The following is a 15,221-nucleotide window of genomic DNA, read 5'->3' on the forward strand; positions in this document are numbered from 1 at the left end:
TCTTCCAGCTCGCCTTTCTTTCCTTTTAAAAAAATTACTTTATTTTATTTATTTGAGAGAAAGAGGCAGATAGGTAGATAGAGAAAATGGGTGTGCCAGAAACTCTGCAAATGAACTCCAGAAGCATGCACCATTTTGTGCAGGACATGGGTCTTGAGGAATTGAACCTGAGTCCTTTGGCTTTGTAGGCAAACTCCTTAACCACTGAGCCATCTTTTCTTTTGCTTTTTTTTTTTTTTTTGATGTAAGGTCTCACTCTAGCCCAGGCTGCCTCCAGAATGCTGGGATTAAATGTATGCACCACCACACCAGGCTTCCTTTTTACTCGTTTCTGGTCATTTTCCAGCGAAGTGGTTCTCAACCTCTCTTTAGGGAACATTCTGAAATGGTGGTGGGTGGGAGTGCTGTTGGCATTTATGGGTATGGAGAAGTACAAGCTACTCTTCAAAGCAGACTGCACGATGAAGAGCTGTCCCTTATCCAGATTCTCAACAGTCCCCTAGGACACTCATGTAAGTGAAAATTTTTGTTTAATTATCAGAGCCTAGAACTTAATAATTCTTTTAAAAATGGTCTAAATTAGCAATGAACTTTCTAGGAACACTACTATTGTTCTAAGTTTGGGAAGACTAACTTTGCTACCAAGAGTTGTCACCATTTCATGAAGCCACGTCATTGGTGGCAACATGATGGAGGTAGTTTAGTCATTCACTGGCTCTGCACCTTTATCAGCTTGTGCTTGTGGCAATTCCACTTCTGTGATTTTTATGGACGGGTGCAATACCTGCCTGCTTCGAAGAAAGCTGGGCCAGTTGATAGCATCTATGAATGTCAATTCATGTTGGTTAAAGTGTCATTATAAAATTTTATTATAAGTAAGGCTTCAAAGTTGGGCGCCTGGGTTGTAATGAGTCTCAGTATTTTTCTTCTTACCTTTGTGGGGGGGAACTAGCCAAAAGGGAGCTTTTCTCTCCTTCCCTTTTTTTCTCGGAGGGCTAACCTTTTCTCCCTGCTTGTCTTTGACCCCATCATCATCGTCATCATCGTCAAAGACAGTCGCAGAGCAGTGACCTTTGTTGTCTCACCTCCCTCAGCCTGGAGCTTCTGGGGCTGTCAAAAGCCTGCAGGTCACCCTGAATTGCTCCTTAGTCAAGAACTGCTAAATGCTAGCTCTTTCGGAACGTGAGAGACACTTGCGCAAGCACGCCTTGAGGTTCTCTTATGTTCTCATCAGCAACCACCCCTCTCCCCGCTTTTATGTGTGTGTAATTCAGTTTCTTCCTTTGATGCCTCCCTGTGGATCTTTTGCTTCCCCTCACCGTGGTGGAGGCACAGCCTCCCTGGGTTCCCGTTTCTCTTTTTCACCCCACTCTTCTTGCTCTTTGGTGGGTCCCCGCGGTTCCCCTTGTGAGCCTAGCTTTTCTCTCCCATGGTCTATTTTCCCGGTCTTTTGCCTTTTCCTCCATACTCTAGCCAGAGATCCAGGGCTGCCTTCTCTCGGTGCAACCGTCCTTGTCCACCTTCATCCAGGCCCCGGTCTGCGAGCCAGCTCCTTCGCCTTTGGCTCGGGTCGCCTCGCTCCACGCCGTCTCCGCAGTCTCTAAGGGGCAGGGCTCAGTGCCACCTCCGGGCGGCCCACCACATCGCGCCGTGGGCGGTCTAGGGCGGGGCCCGGATCCGGGGAGGCTCCCGGGGCTCGGGTTGTGGGAGGCGCCCTCTCCCGGTCTCCCCCTCCCTTCCCCCGCCCTGTCTTCCCCTGCACCCTCCTTTCTCCCTCCGCCCGAGCTTCCCCGGTCCCCGGCGCCGCCTCCTTCCCTCCCGGCTCCGCGCTCCCGCGGCCGCCGCCGCCGCCCCGGGGAAGGAGAGACGGGGGTGGGGTTTGCAGGAAGCCGGAGCGGGGAGAGACCCCGTCCCGGCGGGAGCCCGGGGTCCAAGGGAGGAGGGACGGGGGAGGGGAAGGTGGCGGAGGGAAGGGGAGCGGAGAGCGGTGGCTGGGCTTGGGGCCTTGAGGCCCGGGGAGCGGGGCCGGCCGCCGAGGTAAGAGCCGGGCTCCGGGGCCGGGCCGGAGACGGGGCGCGGGGAGGCCAGCGGGCGTAAGCCGAGCCGGGGACCGGGAGCTGGGGTGCTGCGGCGAGCGATGGACCCCGGAGCGTGGGTAAGCCGGGCTCGCGCGAGCGGGGGCCGCGGGGAGGAGGAGGAGTCCCGGGAGGGTGGGGGCGAGGGCGGCCGGGGAGGGTGGGGCGCGCTCCCCCCGCCCGCGCGCGCGGCCCCGCCCCGCCCCCGCCTCCCCCGCGGGGCGCCCTTCGCGTCCCCGCCGCGCGCCCCGGCTCCCGGCCAGGCCCGCGGGCTCGGCGGGCGCTCACGGCCGCCTCTCTCTCAGATGCTGCTGCTGCTGTTGGCGCCCCTCTTCCTCCGCCCCCCGGGCGCGGGCGGGGCGCAGGCCCCCAACGCCACCTCGGAAGGTGCGCCCTCCTCCGGCGCCCTGGGCCTCGCTCCCGCCGTCCCTTTCCCGTCCCCCTCCGGGCAGCCCTCCGAGGCGTCCCGGCGGGCAGCCCACCTCGGTGCTGCTCCACTACTCTAGACCTCCTTCCTGCTACCCCATCACCCCCCGGCACCCCTTTCCCCTGCCCTACGTTATACAGTACGCCGGCCTGTTCTGTGACCCCCGAATTATCTACCCAGACCTTCCCTTTCTAGGCCGCACACTACGTGGTCCCACTTTGTTGCTCGGTGGTTGTGCCCTGTCCCCTTCTCTTCAGTCCACTCGCCCCTCGGCCTTGCCTCCCGCCCTTTGCACTGCACCCTGCACGATTTCCGAGCCCCCCGCCCCTTTCATCCCCCTCCGCCCGGGGATTCTCGCCTTAGCTCTAGCCCTAGCCCGAGACTCCCACTCGGGCTTGGGGGGCGGTTCTTACCTGTCTCCTCTCCCTACCCTCCATTCCCGTCCCTTTCCCGCTGTTCCCGGCCTGACCGTGGACCACGCCCTGTCCTTCCCGCCTCCACTGCAGCACCGCCTTCCTCAGCCCTCGCTCTCCCCTCAGGCTGCCAGATCATACACCCGCCTTGGGAAGGGGGCATCAGGTACCGGGGCCTGACTCGCGACCAGGTGAAGGCCATCAACTTCCTGCCGGTGGACTATGAGATTGAGTATGTGTGCCGCGGTGAACGCGAGGTGGTGGGGCCCAAGGTGCGCAAGTGCCTGGCCAACGGCTCTTGGACAGATATGGACACACCCAGCCGCTGTGGTGAGTAGCCTGTAAGGTCTCTCCCTCCTCAGGCCAGTCCTTTCCCTGGGTCAAACTTAACGCTGCTGCTTTGCAGATCAGCACTTTAAATGCCCGGAAACTGACTGACAGGTACGTTTACCATGTAGGAAGAGGGATGTTGCAGTGGGCCATTAGTTAGAAAGAACAAATCTAGCAGCTTGCTCTTTCATTTCACCGATTTTTTTTTTCTTTTTCTTTTTCCCGTGGTAGGGCCTCACTCTAGCTCAGGCTGACCTGGAATCTGGAATTCACTATGTAGTCTCAGGGTGGCCTTGAACTCTCTGAGATCCTCCTACCTCTGCCTCCCAGGTGCTGGGATTAAAGGCGTGTGCCACGACCCCCGGCGCATTTCACCGTTTTTATTAGGTCACTGGTCATTGGAGGAAACAACTTTGATTACTCATTTTATGAATTATCCCTTGAAGATCTTTAGTGGAAGATTCTGCTGGACAATTCTAACATCATTTCATTGCACTTTCCAACACGTTTTAAACTCAAATGACGTTTAACTCAATGACTATGTAAGCCAGTTTAATAGTATAAACCAACCATAGTAGGAAAAGCAAATCTGATTTTGCAAAGTTATAAGCATCTACACATTTCAAAGGTAGAGAAACACCCATTGTAGTGTGCTGAGAAGAGATCTCATTTTGTGCGGTTACAGCTCCATCTTGGGTTCCTACAGTGGAAATGCTCTTTCTTTTCTTTCTTTTTTATTTAACCCCCTTGGGAAGGTGTGGGCTTGGGCTAAGGAGAAGGGGAAGGCAGGAGACATCCTTTTTATACCTGATTTAGCTCCCCACACTAAGGGGAAGGAGCTCTACAATTGCCTCTCCTTATTTTCCTATCTCTCTACAGTCCGAATTTGTTCCAAGTCTTATTTGACCCTGGAAAATGGGAAGGTTTTCTTGACCGGTGGGGACCTCCCAGCTCTCGATGGAGCCAGGGTGGATTTCCGGTGTGACTCCGACTTTCATCTGGTGGGCAGCTCCCGGAGCGTCTGTACTCAGGGCCAGTGGAGCACCCCCAAGCCCCACTGCCAGGGTGAGGGGAATAGCTGCCTTCCTGTAGCTGAAGACGCTTGCATGAAGATGGGAGGGCCTGGGGGTGGAGGGGCTGTGAAAATGGTGGGGGAAGGCTCTGGAAAGACAGAGGTGATAGCTCTGACTCCACTAACCACCGGCCTCAAACTTCCTCTCATTGTCTCTTATCCACTTTACTTGTGCTAAAGCTTCTCCCCTTTCCTTTCTCTTTTTGTGTCTTTTTTTTTTCTCCCTGCTTCTGATTCTTGGGCTTTGCTTTTCCCCTTTTCCTTTATGAATCTTAATCTTCCCAACCTTCTTAAGGTTTAAACACTCTAATTTTCCCTAGACTCGTGCCACCCCCTTTCTGTAAACTTAGAACTTCCTGTGGATGATCTGGAGTCGATCCCTCACCCATTCATTCTATAATTGAATTATTGTAAGACTAAGTCATACATTTTATTTAGAAAAATTGATGAGGAGATTTAGGAGTGGAAACACTGAAGAAGCAAAATTGGGACAGAATAATCAGAACATTAAGGACAAAGTAAGGACAGGAAGGACGGGTGGGAAGACCACAGTCCTTTTCTGTACCTTTCACAATCTCATTCCTTGAGGGACTAATTGCTTTATCTTCTGCCACCTTTTAATGCCATTAAGTTCTATAAGTCTGCCCCTTTTCTGGGCATCCAAAGTCTCCTTTTTTTTTTTTTTCTCCTAGGATGCAAGTTAAGCTTCAGGGTTCCTCAATTACAAGGCTGTCTTTAAGCTCTAGGAATGTATTCTTTTCTTTTATGTTTTCGTGGTAGAGTCTCGGAGCTCTAGTCCAGGCTGACCTGGAATTCGCTATGTAGCCTCAGGGTGGCCTTGAACTTTTATGATATTCAAGCCCCACAGAACCAGGACCTCCTCTCCCTCCCCGCCCCCCGCGCTGGCACTCCTATGACAAATTATGCTGTCCTTTGAAAAATAAAAGCAAGCAACCAGTCCTGACCCCCAGCCCCACCTTGCTCTTATCCTCAGGCACCCTTCGGCATGAACAGGTGTGGGAGGGGGCTGGGGATCAGGCCTGGGAAGCTGGGCGCCAGTGGTAACTCTTCTCTGATCCCCGTCTTTCCTGCTGCCAGTGAATCGAACGCCACACTCAGGTGAGATCAGAAACCCTTCCCGCGTGCACTGCCACCCTCTCCCCCCAGTCTTCACCCTCCAGCTGCGGGAGTTCTGCCCCTAGGTCGTAGGTGTCCCATCACCCATGTCCCCCACCGATCCAGTTTGCAGCTCCCTACCTGTTTCCCGTTGCGGGTCGCGGTTTTCCGCGGGCCGCATTCCCTCTCCTCTCCCTGTTTGGCGGCGCTTCCCCGGCCACTCCTTCCCCGGCCACTCCGCGGACACTCAGCCCTCCGCCCGCAGCTGAACCGCGCAGCCCGGCAGGGGGCGGCCACGCGCTGGGCACTCCGCGCCTCCCCTCTGGGCTCCTTCCGACCTTCTCTGGGACCTTTCTTTGCCGCCCCCTTTCTAGGTATCACCCACGGGCTACATCAGCCCGTCCCACCCGTTGCCAGGCCCCCCTACCCACCCCGGATCCCTTCTCTTCCTTTATTCTCGGTTCTCTCTCCCATCACTGTGTCTCCGGCTTCTGACCACCCACCCCACGCTCCCTTCCGATACTTCTGTCACCCCTCTTCACCAGTCCTCCCTTCCTCGCCCATCTCTTTTTGCAAAGCGTCTCCCATCGCGGTGGCTCGCACTACCCTCGGTCTTTCACCCCATCTTCCCACACCCTCCTTTCAGATTTGGCGCCCGCGGGTGTCCTATCTTGCCCACCTTCTGTCCCCATCTTTGCTCGGTGCTCGACAGCTTTCCGCCTCCCGCACCCCTTCGGCTGCTTCTCCTCCAGTCTCCTTAGCGGGGACCCCTCCCTTCCTCATGTCCCCTCCCCCTCCCCTGCTCAGCGCTGGCTTCCATCCCCGCCCCCCGCCCGTGACGTCAGAGCCCCCTCCCAGCTCTCCCTCTCCCTCCTCCCCACTGTCAGTCGGTCAGTCCGCGGCGAGGAGAGTCCGCGGAGGCGCAAGCGAGCGCCGCGGGGCCTTAGGAAGTCCACGTCCCTGCCACCCCGGGGCCCAGGCCCCCTCTCCGCGAGATTGGGATGGAGGCGCCTCATCGACGCCTCCCCGGCAGCCCTCCCCAGGAGAAGTGTCCCCCCTGAGCTGCCCCCTCCCCAGCCATCCGCCCCCGCCCCTCCCCGCCATGGGCCCCAAGAGTCCCAGTCCCCCGGTGGGGTGGCCGCTGCCGCTTCTGCTGGTGATGGCGACAGGGGTGGCTCTGGCCTGGGCCTCCCACTCCCCCCATCTCCCGCGGCCTCACCCGAGGGTCCCCCCGCACCCCTCCTCAGAACGGCGCGCAGTGTACATCGGGGCGCTGTTTCCCATGAGCGGGGGCTGGCCGGGGGGCCAGGCCTGCCAGCCCGCTGTGGAGATGGCGCTGGAGGACGTGAACAGCCGCAGGGACATTCTGCCGGACTACGAGCTGAAGCTCATCCACCACGACAGCAAGGTAGCGGGGGGCTAAGGAGTGGGGGACCCAGGGGCTGAGGCTGTGAGCCACTTCAGGAACTGCGAAGCAGACCCCTCCCTGAGTGTGACTGCAGGAGTCAGGCTTGGGGTTCAGAGCTCCGGAGAGATTGCAGGGACTAGAGGTTTGAAACCTACCCTTTTTCAGGCAGTGGGAGACTGGAGGTCCTACTCAGTGTTTCTCCTTTGGGGGCATGAACTAACGGGGCTGGGAGAATGGGGTTGGGGTTTAGGGAATGTCAGAGGTGGGGAGCTGGACCAGGGCTTTACTTTTACCATGGCAACAAGGTAAATGTTGTAGGTTGGGGCTGGGCTGGAAGAAATAGAGAAGGGGAGGATTAGGACTTGAGGGCTACAGTTTATCAAAACAAACAGCAAGTCTCCTTATCCCCATCCTGTGGAGGATTCCTGAGCTGTGAGGCTGTATAACCAATGGCATTACGAAAGATCACTGGCTAAGGTGGGCTGATGCACTGGGAAAGTGAACGGGATTATGGTCTACACCGGAGCAAACACCTCAGCATGGGGTGGGGTGGGTGGAGAGTTAGGGTTTAGAGAGAAGGGAACCGGAAAGAATGGAGGGGGAAGCTGGAGACAGTGAGGCATTCTGTGGAAGTCGGGATACTGGTTTTATCTATTCTTTTTATCATCATGGCTTCTAGAATGTAAGAAGAGAAATAAAGTGGAATTGGAGAGGGAAGGGGAGGAAGAGGATGAAGGCAAGGAACTTTGGGTCCAGGGAAAGCAGAGGATGCTCTGTAATAAGATTTTTTCCAAGCCCCAAGTGAGGACAGATATGACACAGGGAAGGAGGGGAGTTTGGGACTTTTCTGACATGTGGCCCCAGAGACTTGGGGGTTGGTTTTAAGGTGATAGAATTCAAATGGGGATTTGCTTATTTTACACTTTTGTGTGGAGGGTTTATATCCACTTCTCAGAATAATCAATGTGCTGGTAAGAGGGGCAGATTGCAGGTAGGGCTTTTGGGGAGGGAGAGCACCAGAGTTAGGAGATTGCAGAGAAAACCTAAAATCCCTTTGTACTGTAACCTTCTCTGTGATTCACAAACATCAGTATGGTTAAGAATCACCAGGGGAGTTTGTTAAGAAATACAGGCTTGAACTTCTTGGTGAGGAACTCAACTACTATCTGCATTTTACCAACAGAAAAGCTCCTGGGAGATGCCCCAGTGCTGCTAGCCCCAGGGTGCCCGTGGGAAAAAGAGCTGGCCACAGGAAAAAAAGAACCAGCGTGGGGGAGGGGAGGCGGGAAGAGAAATAGAGGGGCCATGTCTGTTGGGAGAGCAAGAGAGATAATTGGCTAAGGGAGTGGCGTCTGGAAAGAGATGGGTCAGGCTTCAGGATGGGTCGGCTTAGGGAGATGGGGCGGGGAGGAGACCTGTGAGTTCAGACTCAAATATCCTGGCAGGTGATTCCCTAGAAGTGTTGGGAGGGTAGGTGGACTAGGAAAAGGGAGCTAGTGGAGAAGATAGTAGAAGCAAAAGCAGGAATAAAGCAGAGGATAGGTCTAGATTCTTGGCTACTGGGAAGCCAGAATCCCATGGAAGAGGGATTCTGCTTTTATTCTCCCCCCGCCCCCCGCACAGTCTCACTTTAGTTCTAAGCTGATCTGGAACTCACTCTGTAGCTCAGGCTGACCTCACAGTGATCCTCCTACCTCAGCTTCCTGACTGCTGGCATTAAAGATGTGTGCCACCATACCTAGCCTGGAGGAGGGAGTCTGTAATGATGACAAGGACATGGAGGGGTATCAGAACAGGTAGAGACGAAGCAAGAAGCAGGAGTAGCACACATACTGGGGCTTTACACAGTGCCCTGTTTTATGTAACTGCAGGTTCCTATTCAACCATTTCTCTGACAAGCAGTGGAGGGGCACTAAGGGGTCTTGGGAGAAGCTGGGGTAAGATCTGGAGTGATCCATGCTAGAAAGGTTCTTCACCCAGAAAGGTGAAGATATGCAAAGGTGCCAAGTGGGAGGCTTAATGACAGAGTGTTAACTTTAGGTGAGCTCTGCCCTTGGCAGGGGTGGGTGGTTGGACAGTAGAGGTCAGGCTGTGTTTGAGGTCCTTGGAGTTGCCAGTATTCCCTGGCTTCCTCTCTTCACCTTCCTACAGTGTTCCAAATGCCAGGCCTCAGTGGGGAGTGAGCAGGCCTAGGGCGCCTTCTTTACTGCCTTTGTACTTGTCCTCCCCCTTCATCCTCTTCAGTCCCCTGTGCCTCCTGTCTGTGTCCCCTCTGCTCTGACTCCCCACTGGCTGCTATGTCTTCATTTCTTTGGGGGTTCCAGCAGCTTCTGAAATGTCATATTTCGGCAGGAGGGAAACAGACAGTGGGAGACCCATGACTGGCTCTTCCTCCCGACTCTCCCCTCCTTTCCTTTCTATGTTTGTGTATTGCTTACTTGTCTCTCTTCCAGACACCCTAATAACATCTGGTTTCTAGGGGGAATTTCATTGTATTTATTCTCCTTGATCTTCCTCATTTTAGATTCTTTCTCACTTCCACCCTTGTCTTGTTCTCCACCCCTCCACCAAATGAACCTGTCACATGTCAGCACCCAGCAGGAAGGGTTGGGGTGCTGAGAAGATCCCCTACTGGTCTTGTTCCTGTTTTCTCTCCCTTACTTATTACTAGTCCTGAAAAGAGAATTAAAGCAAAGGAGGACATTTCATTAAAGAAGTCATCTGGGGAGCATGTGATCCTTTTCTTGAAGGATCTTTCCTACGTAGATATTTGGAGCCTAGAAAAATGGGGTGGGGCACAGGGCCCAGGGGTTAAGTTATGTCTGAGGGTGAACCACCCAGAGGAAAGGTATTGGAAGGAGGAGGTTAGGTGCAGCACCCATGGATAGGGATGCGGCACCAGATGGGAGGACAAGAAAAGGGAGCTTAATGAAAGAGAAACAAGAAACTTGAAGGAAAAGAATATGGTAATAATGATAAAAGTCAGTAATCCAGGAAGGAACTGTGCTGTTCAAGAAAGATAAGACAGTAGGCATTGTGCGAGGGAAGGATGCTGGGATAGGCTGCTCATCTCTTCCCTCCTCTCAGTGTGACCCAGGCCAAGCCACTAAATACTTGTATGAACTGCTCTACAATGACCCCATCAAGATCATCCTCATGCCTGGTTGCAGCTCTGTCTCCACGCTTGTGGCTGAGGCTGCAAGGATGTGGAACCTCATTGTGGTAAGCAGGGTGGTGGGGTCAGAGGTAGGATTATTACCTTTTGGCCTGTGCTACGTGGAGAGGGTTATGGTATGTTTGAGAGGACTAGGGGGAGAGACACACTTCTAGGACTCAGTTCTCTGTGGACCAGAGCTGATACCTGACCACTGACCTATATCCTTCATCAGAAGGAGCTGAGGGGGGATCTGTATTGTGGAGGTGAGGGCTCATGAGAATCACAACAAAAGTGGGGAAGTTTGGAGAGGAGGCCCCTAGAGACCAAGAAAGGGCTAAAGATGCCCTTAGCTCCCCTTAGTGGGCTTTGCCATGGACGCCTTCCATCTTTGCACCTCAGCTGTCCTATGGCTCCAGCTCTCCAGCACTGTCAAACCGGCAGCGTTTTCCCACATTCTTCCGAACACATCCTTCAGCCACACTCCACAACCCCACCAGGGTGAAACTCTTTGAGAAGTGGGGCTGGAAGAAGATTGCCACCATCCAGCAGACCACGGAGGTCTTCACATCGGTAAGGAGTGGGAGGGGCTAAGGCATGAGACACCCACTCAGAGCCCTGCTAGTGGAGATCATGATTCTTTAGGGAAAAAAAAATGCTGGGCTTGGTGGTGCACACCTTTAATCCCAGCACTGGGGAGGCAGAGGTAGGAGGATCTCTGAGTTCGAGGCCATCCTGAGACTACATAGTGAATTCCAGATCAGCCTCACTAGAGTGAGACCCTACCTCAAAAACACCAAAAACAGAACAAAACAAAAAAAAAAAAACAAAGACAACCAACAACAAAAAACAGTTCCAAGTGCTGAAATGCTTGTTCTTTCTGCAGCTTGGGGAATGAATGTACTATATTTTTGTAATCCTCTCCATAGTTTTGGTTTTGTGATTTCCCCCTCACTTTAAAAAATATTTTATTTATTTATTTGCAAGAGAGAGCGAAAAAGAAAGAGACAGATAAAAAGAGAGAATGGGCATGCCAGGGCCTCTAGCCACTGCAAACAAACTCCAGATGCATGTGCCACTTCGTGCATCTGGCTTTACATGGGTACTAGGGAATTGAACCCAGGTCCTTAGGCTTTGCAGGCAAGTGCCCAACTTCTGAGCAATCTCTTCAGCACTTTTTCTCCACTTTGGTGTACTAGTCCTTAGATAGACCCATCAGGACTCAGTTCTATGAAAGTAGGTTCAACTCCAAGCTCAACTGAGAGGAATCTAGGGATGTAGTGGATTCCAGCACTTCAGGGATGGGAGAGGATTAAGAACGGTGTGGATAGAGTTGGGGAAGAAGGGGATAGAGGGACATAGGTAGACAGACAAAAGAAAGTGACAGTCTGTGGGTCTGGTAGTTGACAGGGGAAAATGATGGACAAAAAAGAGGTTACAAGGGAACAGGGAGGCTTGTACTGGTAGAGAGGAAATAAATGGTTTCATTTATGAAGAAGGCAGTTAGATTCCTCCCTTTTATTCTATTCTTTGGGTGTTATATATACTCATTATGTTTAATGGTCCTTTGATTCTCCTTCCCCACTTTTTCTCAGTGACTCAGGTCATTTGTTTCTGATCCTTTTGTCTCTGTCTCTTGCCTCGAGTTGGTATTATTCTGTTATTCTATTCCCTGCCCTGTCCTTTTCAGATTCCTTCTTATTTTCCTAACAGTGGCAGGGGTAGGTGGCAGGAACAGGGTGTGTGGGGCAGTGTCCCTGGAGACACACTCTTGAGGTACTCACCATGTATCTGTGGAGTGGCATCCCTGGACCCAGACCTTCAGAAGGGGCTGGCTTACCATGCCATCTTGGAAGCTGCCTCCTGAGACTGCGGGTGCTTTCCTTCAATTTCTCACAGGGGCTGCTGGAGAAAGGGTCATAATACTGCTCCTTGGCTCCAAGTGCAGTCCCCACTCACTATCTCTGCATTACTCTGTGTACATTCCACATGTTTCCTACTTGCTTCTTATTCTCACCCAAGACTCTGGACGACCTAGAGGAGCGAGTGAAGGAGGCTGGAATTGAGATCACTTTCCGTCAGAGTTTCTTCTCAGACCCAGCTGTTCCTGTCAAAAACTTGAAGGTAGGCTACTAGGCATGATGGACTTGGCCTGTAGAAGGGCACAATGTGGCATGCTGACTGGCTGGAGAGCCATGTAGAGACAGACTCATTCTATGAGGTAGCAGTGTTTCCTAGAGAAGTTTAGCTCTGACTTCCAGTGGACATTTATCCATTGCCCATTACTCCCTTCCCACCACATCACTAAGCACTTGGGGTTGGGAAATCAAATCAGTGAACACAGAGGCTTAACCCCTTAGGTATTTTTGCCTGTCCTTCATTTGTATGTTTTATTTCTTTTCTGCAGCGCCAGGATGCTCGAATCATTGTGGGACTTTTTTATGAGACTGAAGCCCGGAAAGTTTTCTGTGAGGTAGAGTTGGAATCTGGAGAGAGGATGGGACTGGGTGTGCTCTTTGATTTGATTTTCTCCTGGTTCTTCCTCAGTATATCTGTGCTCAGATTGATAGCAAATGATCTGAGGTGATGATTAATTTTGTTTCTTGGCTTTTACTCCATTCCTTGTCTAAACACACACACATGCATACACACTCTTTCTAATTTTTATCCTTTGTGTTTTCTGAGTGGTCCATGAATCCCCATATATCCTGACTGAAAAAGCCACTCAGAAATATCGGGTCTGGGGAGGACCAGGAGGAGGGTATTGAGCCTTTCATAGCATGATATGATTTGAAGACTTAAAATAAATTATTAAGTTTTAAAGTTAGCATACAAAGTAATAAGATTTCATTAAAGATTAAAAATACAATATGCTGTTTTCTAATTCACAAGAAGCTGAATAGTGTCCAGTGAAAACACCAGTTCCCCCTAAAACAAAATCAAACCCCAGACTGCATCCTACCCCACCTCCTTTGCATGTAGGTCTATAAGGAGCGTCTGTTTGGGAAGAAGTATGTCTGGTTCCTCATTGGGTGGTATGCTGACAATTGGTTCAAGATCTATGACCCATCAATCAATTGTACAGTGGATGAGATGACGGAGGCAGTGGAGGGCCATATCACCACTGAGATCGTCATGCTAAACCCTGCCAACACCCGCAGCATTTCCAACATGGTGAGTATGTGGGGACTTGGAGACCATGGAGGGGAAGGGCCTGTGCTTACTCTGCTTGTTTGCGTCATATCTCCTGTAGCTTCTACCTCTGCTGTGATTTCCTTGGGCAGGAGAGAAACAGAGTGGTATGTTCAGTATGCCTCTGATGAGTTACCATGGAAACTAGGAGCAGTTGGTGAGAAGACAAGTGAGGGAGAGGCCTTAATGATAATATAGATGCTTGTATATGCAAACACACCTTTACCAGAGAGCTCTTACTAGAAGAAATATATTTTATATTTTTGGTGACTTAGGTGAGTACCTCAGAGTTGCTTTGTGGTCATTCACTCATTGTTAGTATGAAATTAGCTTCGATCCTTCTCCTTTTTATGATTCTCTTTTTTAGAATTTTAGATGTAAAAGTCTATTGAAATCATTTAGCCCCAGATTGCTGGCTAGTGACAAAGGTGCAGATAGAAGAGAAGGCTCACTGTCTTGATTTGGGAGGGCCTGGGTAGCCCTGTAGGTGGAGGGTGTGAGTTAGTGTGAGTGTGGGCCAAGAAGGAAGAGGCCCTGGCTGCTTAGCACCACATCAGTGCAGGCGTCTCAGCGAGCTGGGTAAGGAACCCTGTTTATTACACCAGAGCTAACCTTAGTTGTGGAACACCTGCTTTGGTAGGGCTGATTTGTTTTAATAAAATTGGTTGTTTTTTAAGTAATTAATTTTATTTGATAGAGAGAGAGGGAGAGGGAGCAGGAGAGAGAGAGAATAAGTGTGCCAGGGTCTTTTGCCACTGTAAATGAACTCCAGATGTATGAGCTGCTTTGTGCATCTTGCTTTACATTGATACTGGGGAATTGAATATGGGCCCATTAGGTTTTGCAAAAAAGTGCTTTTATCATTGAGCCATCTCTCCTGCCCAAATTGGTTGATTTTATCTAGGAAATGAGGAACTAGGATACATAATTTCATTGATCCTAACAGCAGTGTTCTGAGAGTTTTTTTTTTTTTTGAGGCAGAGTCTTACTAGTTCAGGCTGACCTGGAACTTGCTGTGTAGTCCCAGACTGGCCTTGAACTCATGATCGTCCTACACTTGCCTCCTGGTGCTGGGATTAAAGGCATGCACCACCCATACCTAGTCTTTTTTTCTTTTTGAGGTAGTATCTCACTCTAGCTCAGGCTGACCTGGAATAATTCACTATGTAGTCTCAGGGTCTCAGGGCAGTCTCAAACTCACAGCACTCCTCCTAATGCTGCCTTTTTTTTTTTTTTTTTTTTTTTTTTTTGAGGTAGGGTCTCAGTCTGGCCTAGGCTAACCTGGATTTCACTATGTATTCCCAGGGTGGCCTTGAACTCATGGTGATCCTCCTACTTCTGCCTCCCAAGTGTTGGGATTAAAAGTGTATGCCACCATGCCCAGCTTTTAAAAAAAATATTTTTTATTTATTTACTTGAGACAGAGAGAACAAAATAGACTGGGGGTGGGGAGAGAGAATGGGCGGGTGGGCCAGGGTCTCTTGCTGCTGTAGAGGAACACCAGGTGCATGTACCACTTTGTGCATTTGGCTTTGTATGGGTCCTGGGGAACGGAACTCCAGGCTGTCAGGCATTACAAGCAAGTGCCTTTAATGGCTGAGCCATATTTCCAGCCCCCTTTTTGTTACTTGAAGGACAGCTTATTTCTTTATTTATTTGAGAGAGAGAGAGAAAGACAGGATAAAGCAAATAGGGCCAGGCGTGGTGGCACACACCTTTAATCCCAGCACTCGGGAGGCAGAGGTAGGAGGATCATAGTGAGTTAGAGGCCACCCTGAGACTACATAGTGGATTCCAGGTCAGCATGAGCTAGAGTGAAACCATACCTTGAAAAACAAACGAACATACAAAAAACAAGAGGCAGATAGAGAACGGGTATACCAGGGCTTCAGCCACTGCAAATGGACTTCAGATGCATGCACTACCTTGTGCATCTGGTTTATGTGAGTCCTGGAGAATTGAACCTGGGTCCTTAGGCTTTGCAGGCAAGCTCTTTAACTGCTGAGCCATCTCTGCAGCCCTCTTTTTTTTTTT

General features: G+C 51.4%; 1 protein-coding gene across 2 annotated transcripts in view; it reads left to right on the plus strand.

The window, feature by feature from the left end:
- Positions 1-2,098: 2,098 nt before the first annotated feature.
- Positions 2,099-15,221, plus strand: part of Gabbr1 (gamma-aminobutyric acid type B receptor subunit 1) — a 35,122-nt gene continuing 21,999 nt past the window's right edge. For both annotated transcript variants that reach the window (XM_045156089.1, XM_045156090.1), the window contains exons 1-11: positions 2,099-2,155; positions 2,381-2,462; positions 3,042-3,245; positions 4,125-4,310; positions 5,416-5,436; positions 6,681-6,841; positions 9,929-10,063; positions 10,398-10,568; positions 12,018-12,119; positions 12,403-12,468; positions 12,978-13,169. In XM_045156089.1, the coding sequence (XP_045012024.1) occupies positions 2,138-2,155; positions 2,381-2,462; positions 3,042-3,245; positions 4,125-4,310; positions 5,416-5,436; positions 6,681-6,841; positions 9,929-10,063; positions 10,398-10,568; positions 12,018-12,119; positions 12,403-12,468; positions 12,978-13,169 (1,338 nt within the window). In that variant the 5' untranslated portion in view covers positions 2,099-2,137. The remainder of the gene's footprint in view (positions 2,156-2,380; positions 2,463-3,041; positions 3,246-4,124; positions 4,311-5,415; positions 5,437-6,680; positions 6,842-9,928; positions 10,064-10,397; positions 10,569-12,017; positions 12,120-12,402; positions 12,469-12,977; positions 13,170-15,221) is intronic.

This window comes from Jaculus jaculus, chromosome 8, assembly GCF_020740685.1.
Source record: "Jaculus jaculus isolate mJacJac1 chromosome 8, mJacJac1.mat.Y.cur, whole genome shotgun sequence".
NCBI classification, from domain to species: domain Eukaryota; kingdom Metazoa; phylum Chordata; class Mammalia; order Rodentia; family Dipodidae; genus Jaculus; species Jaculus jaculus.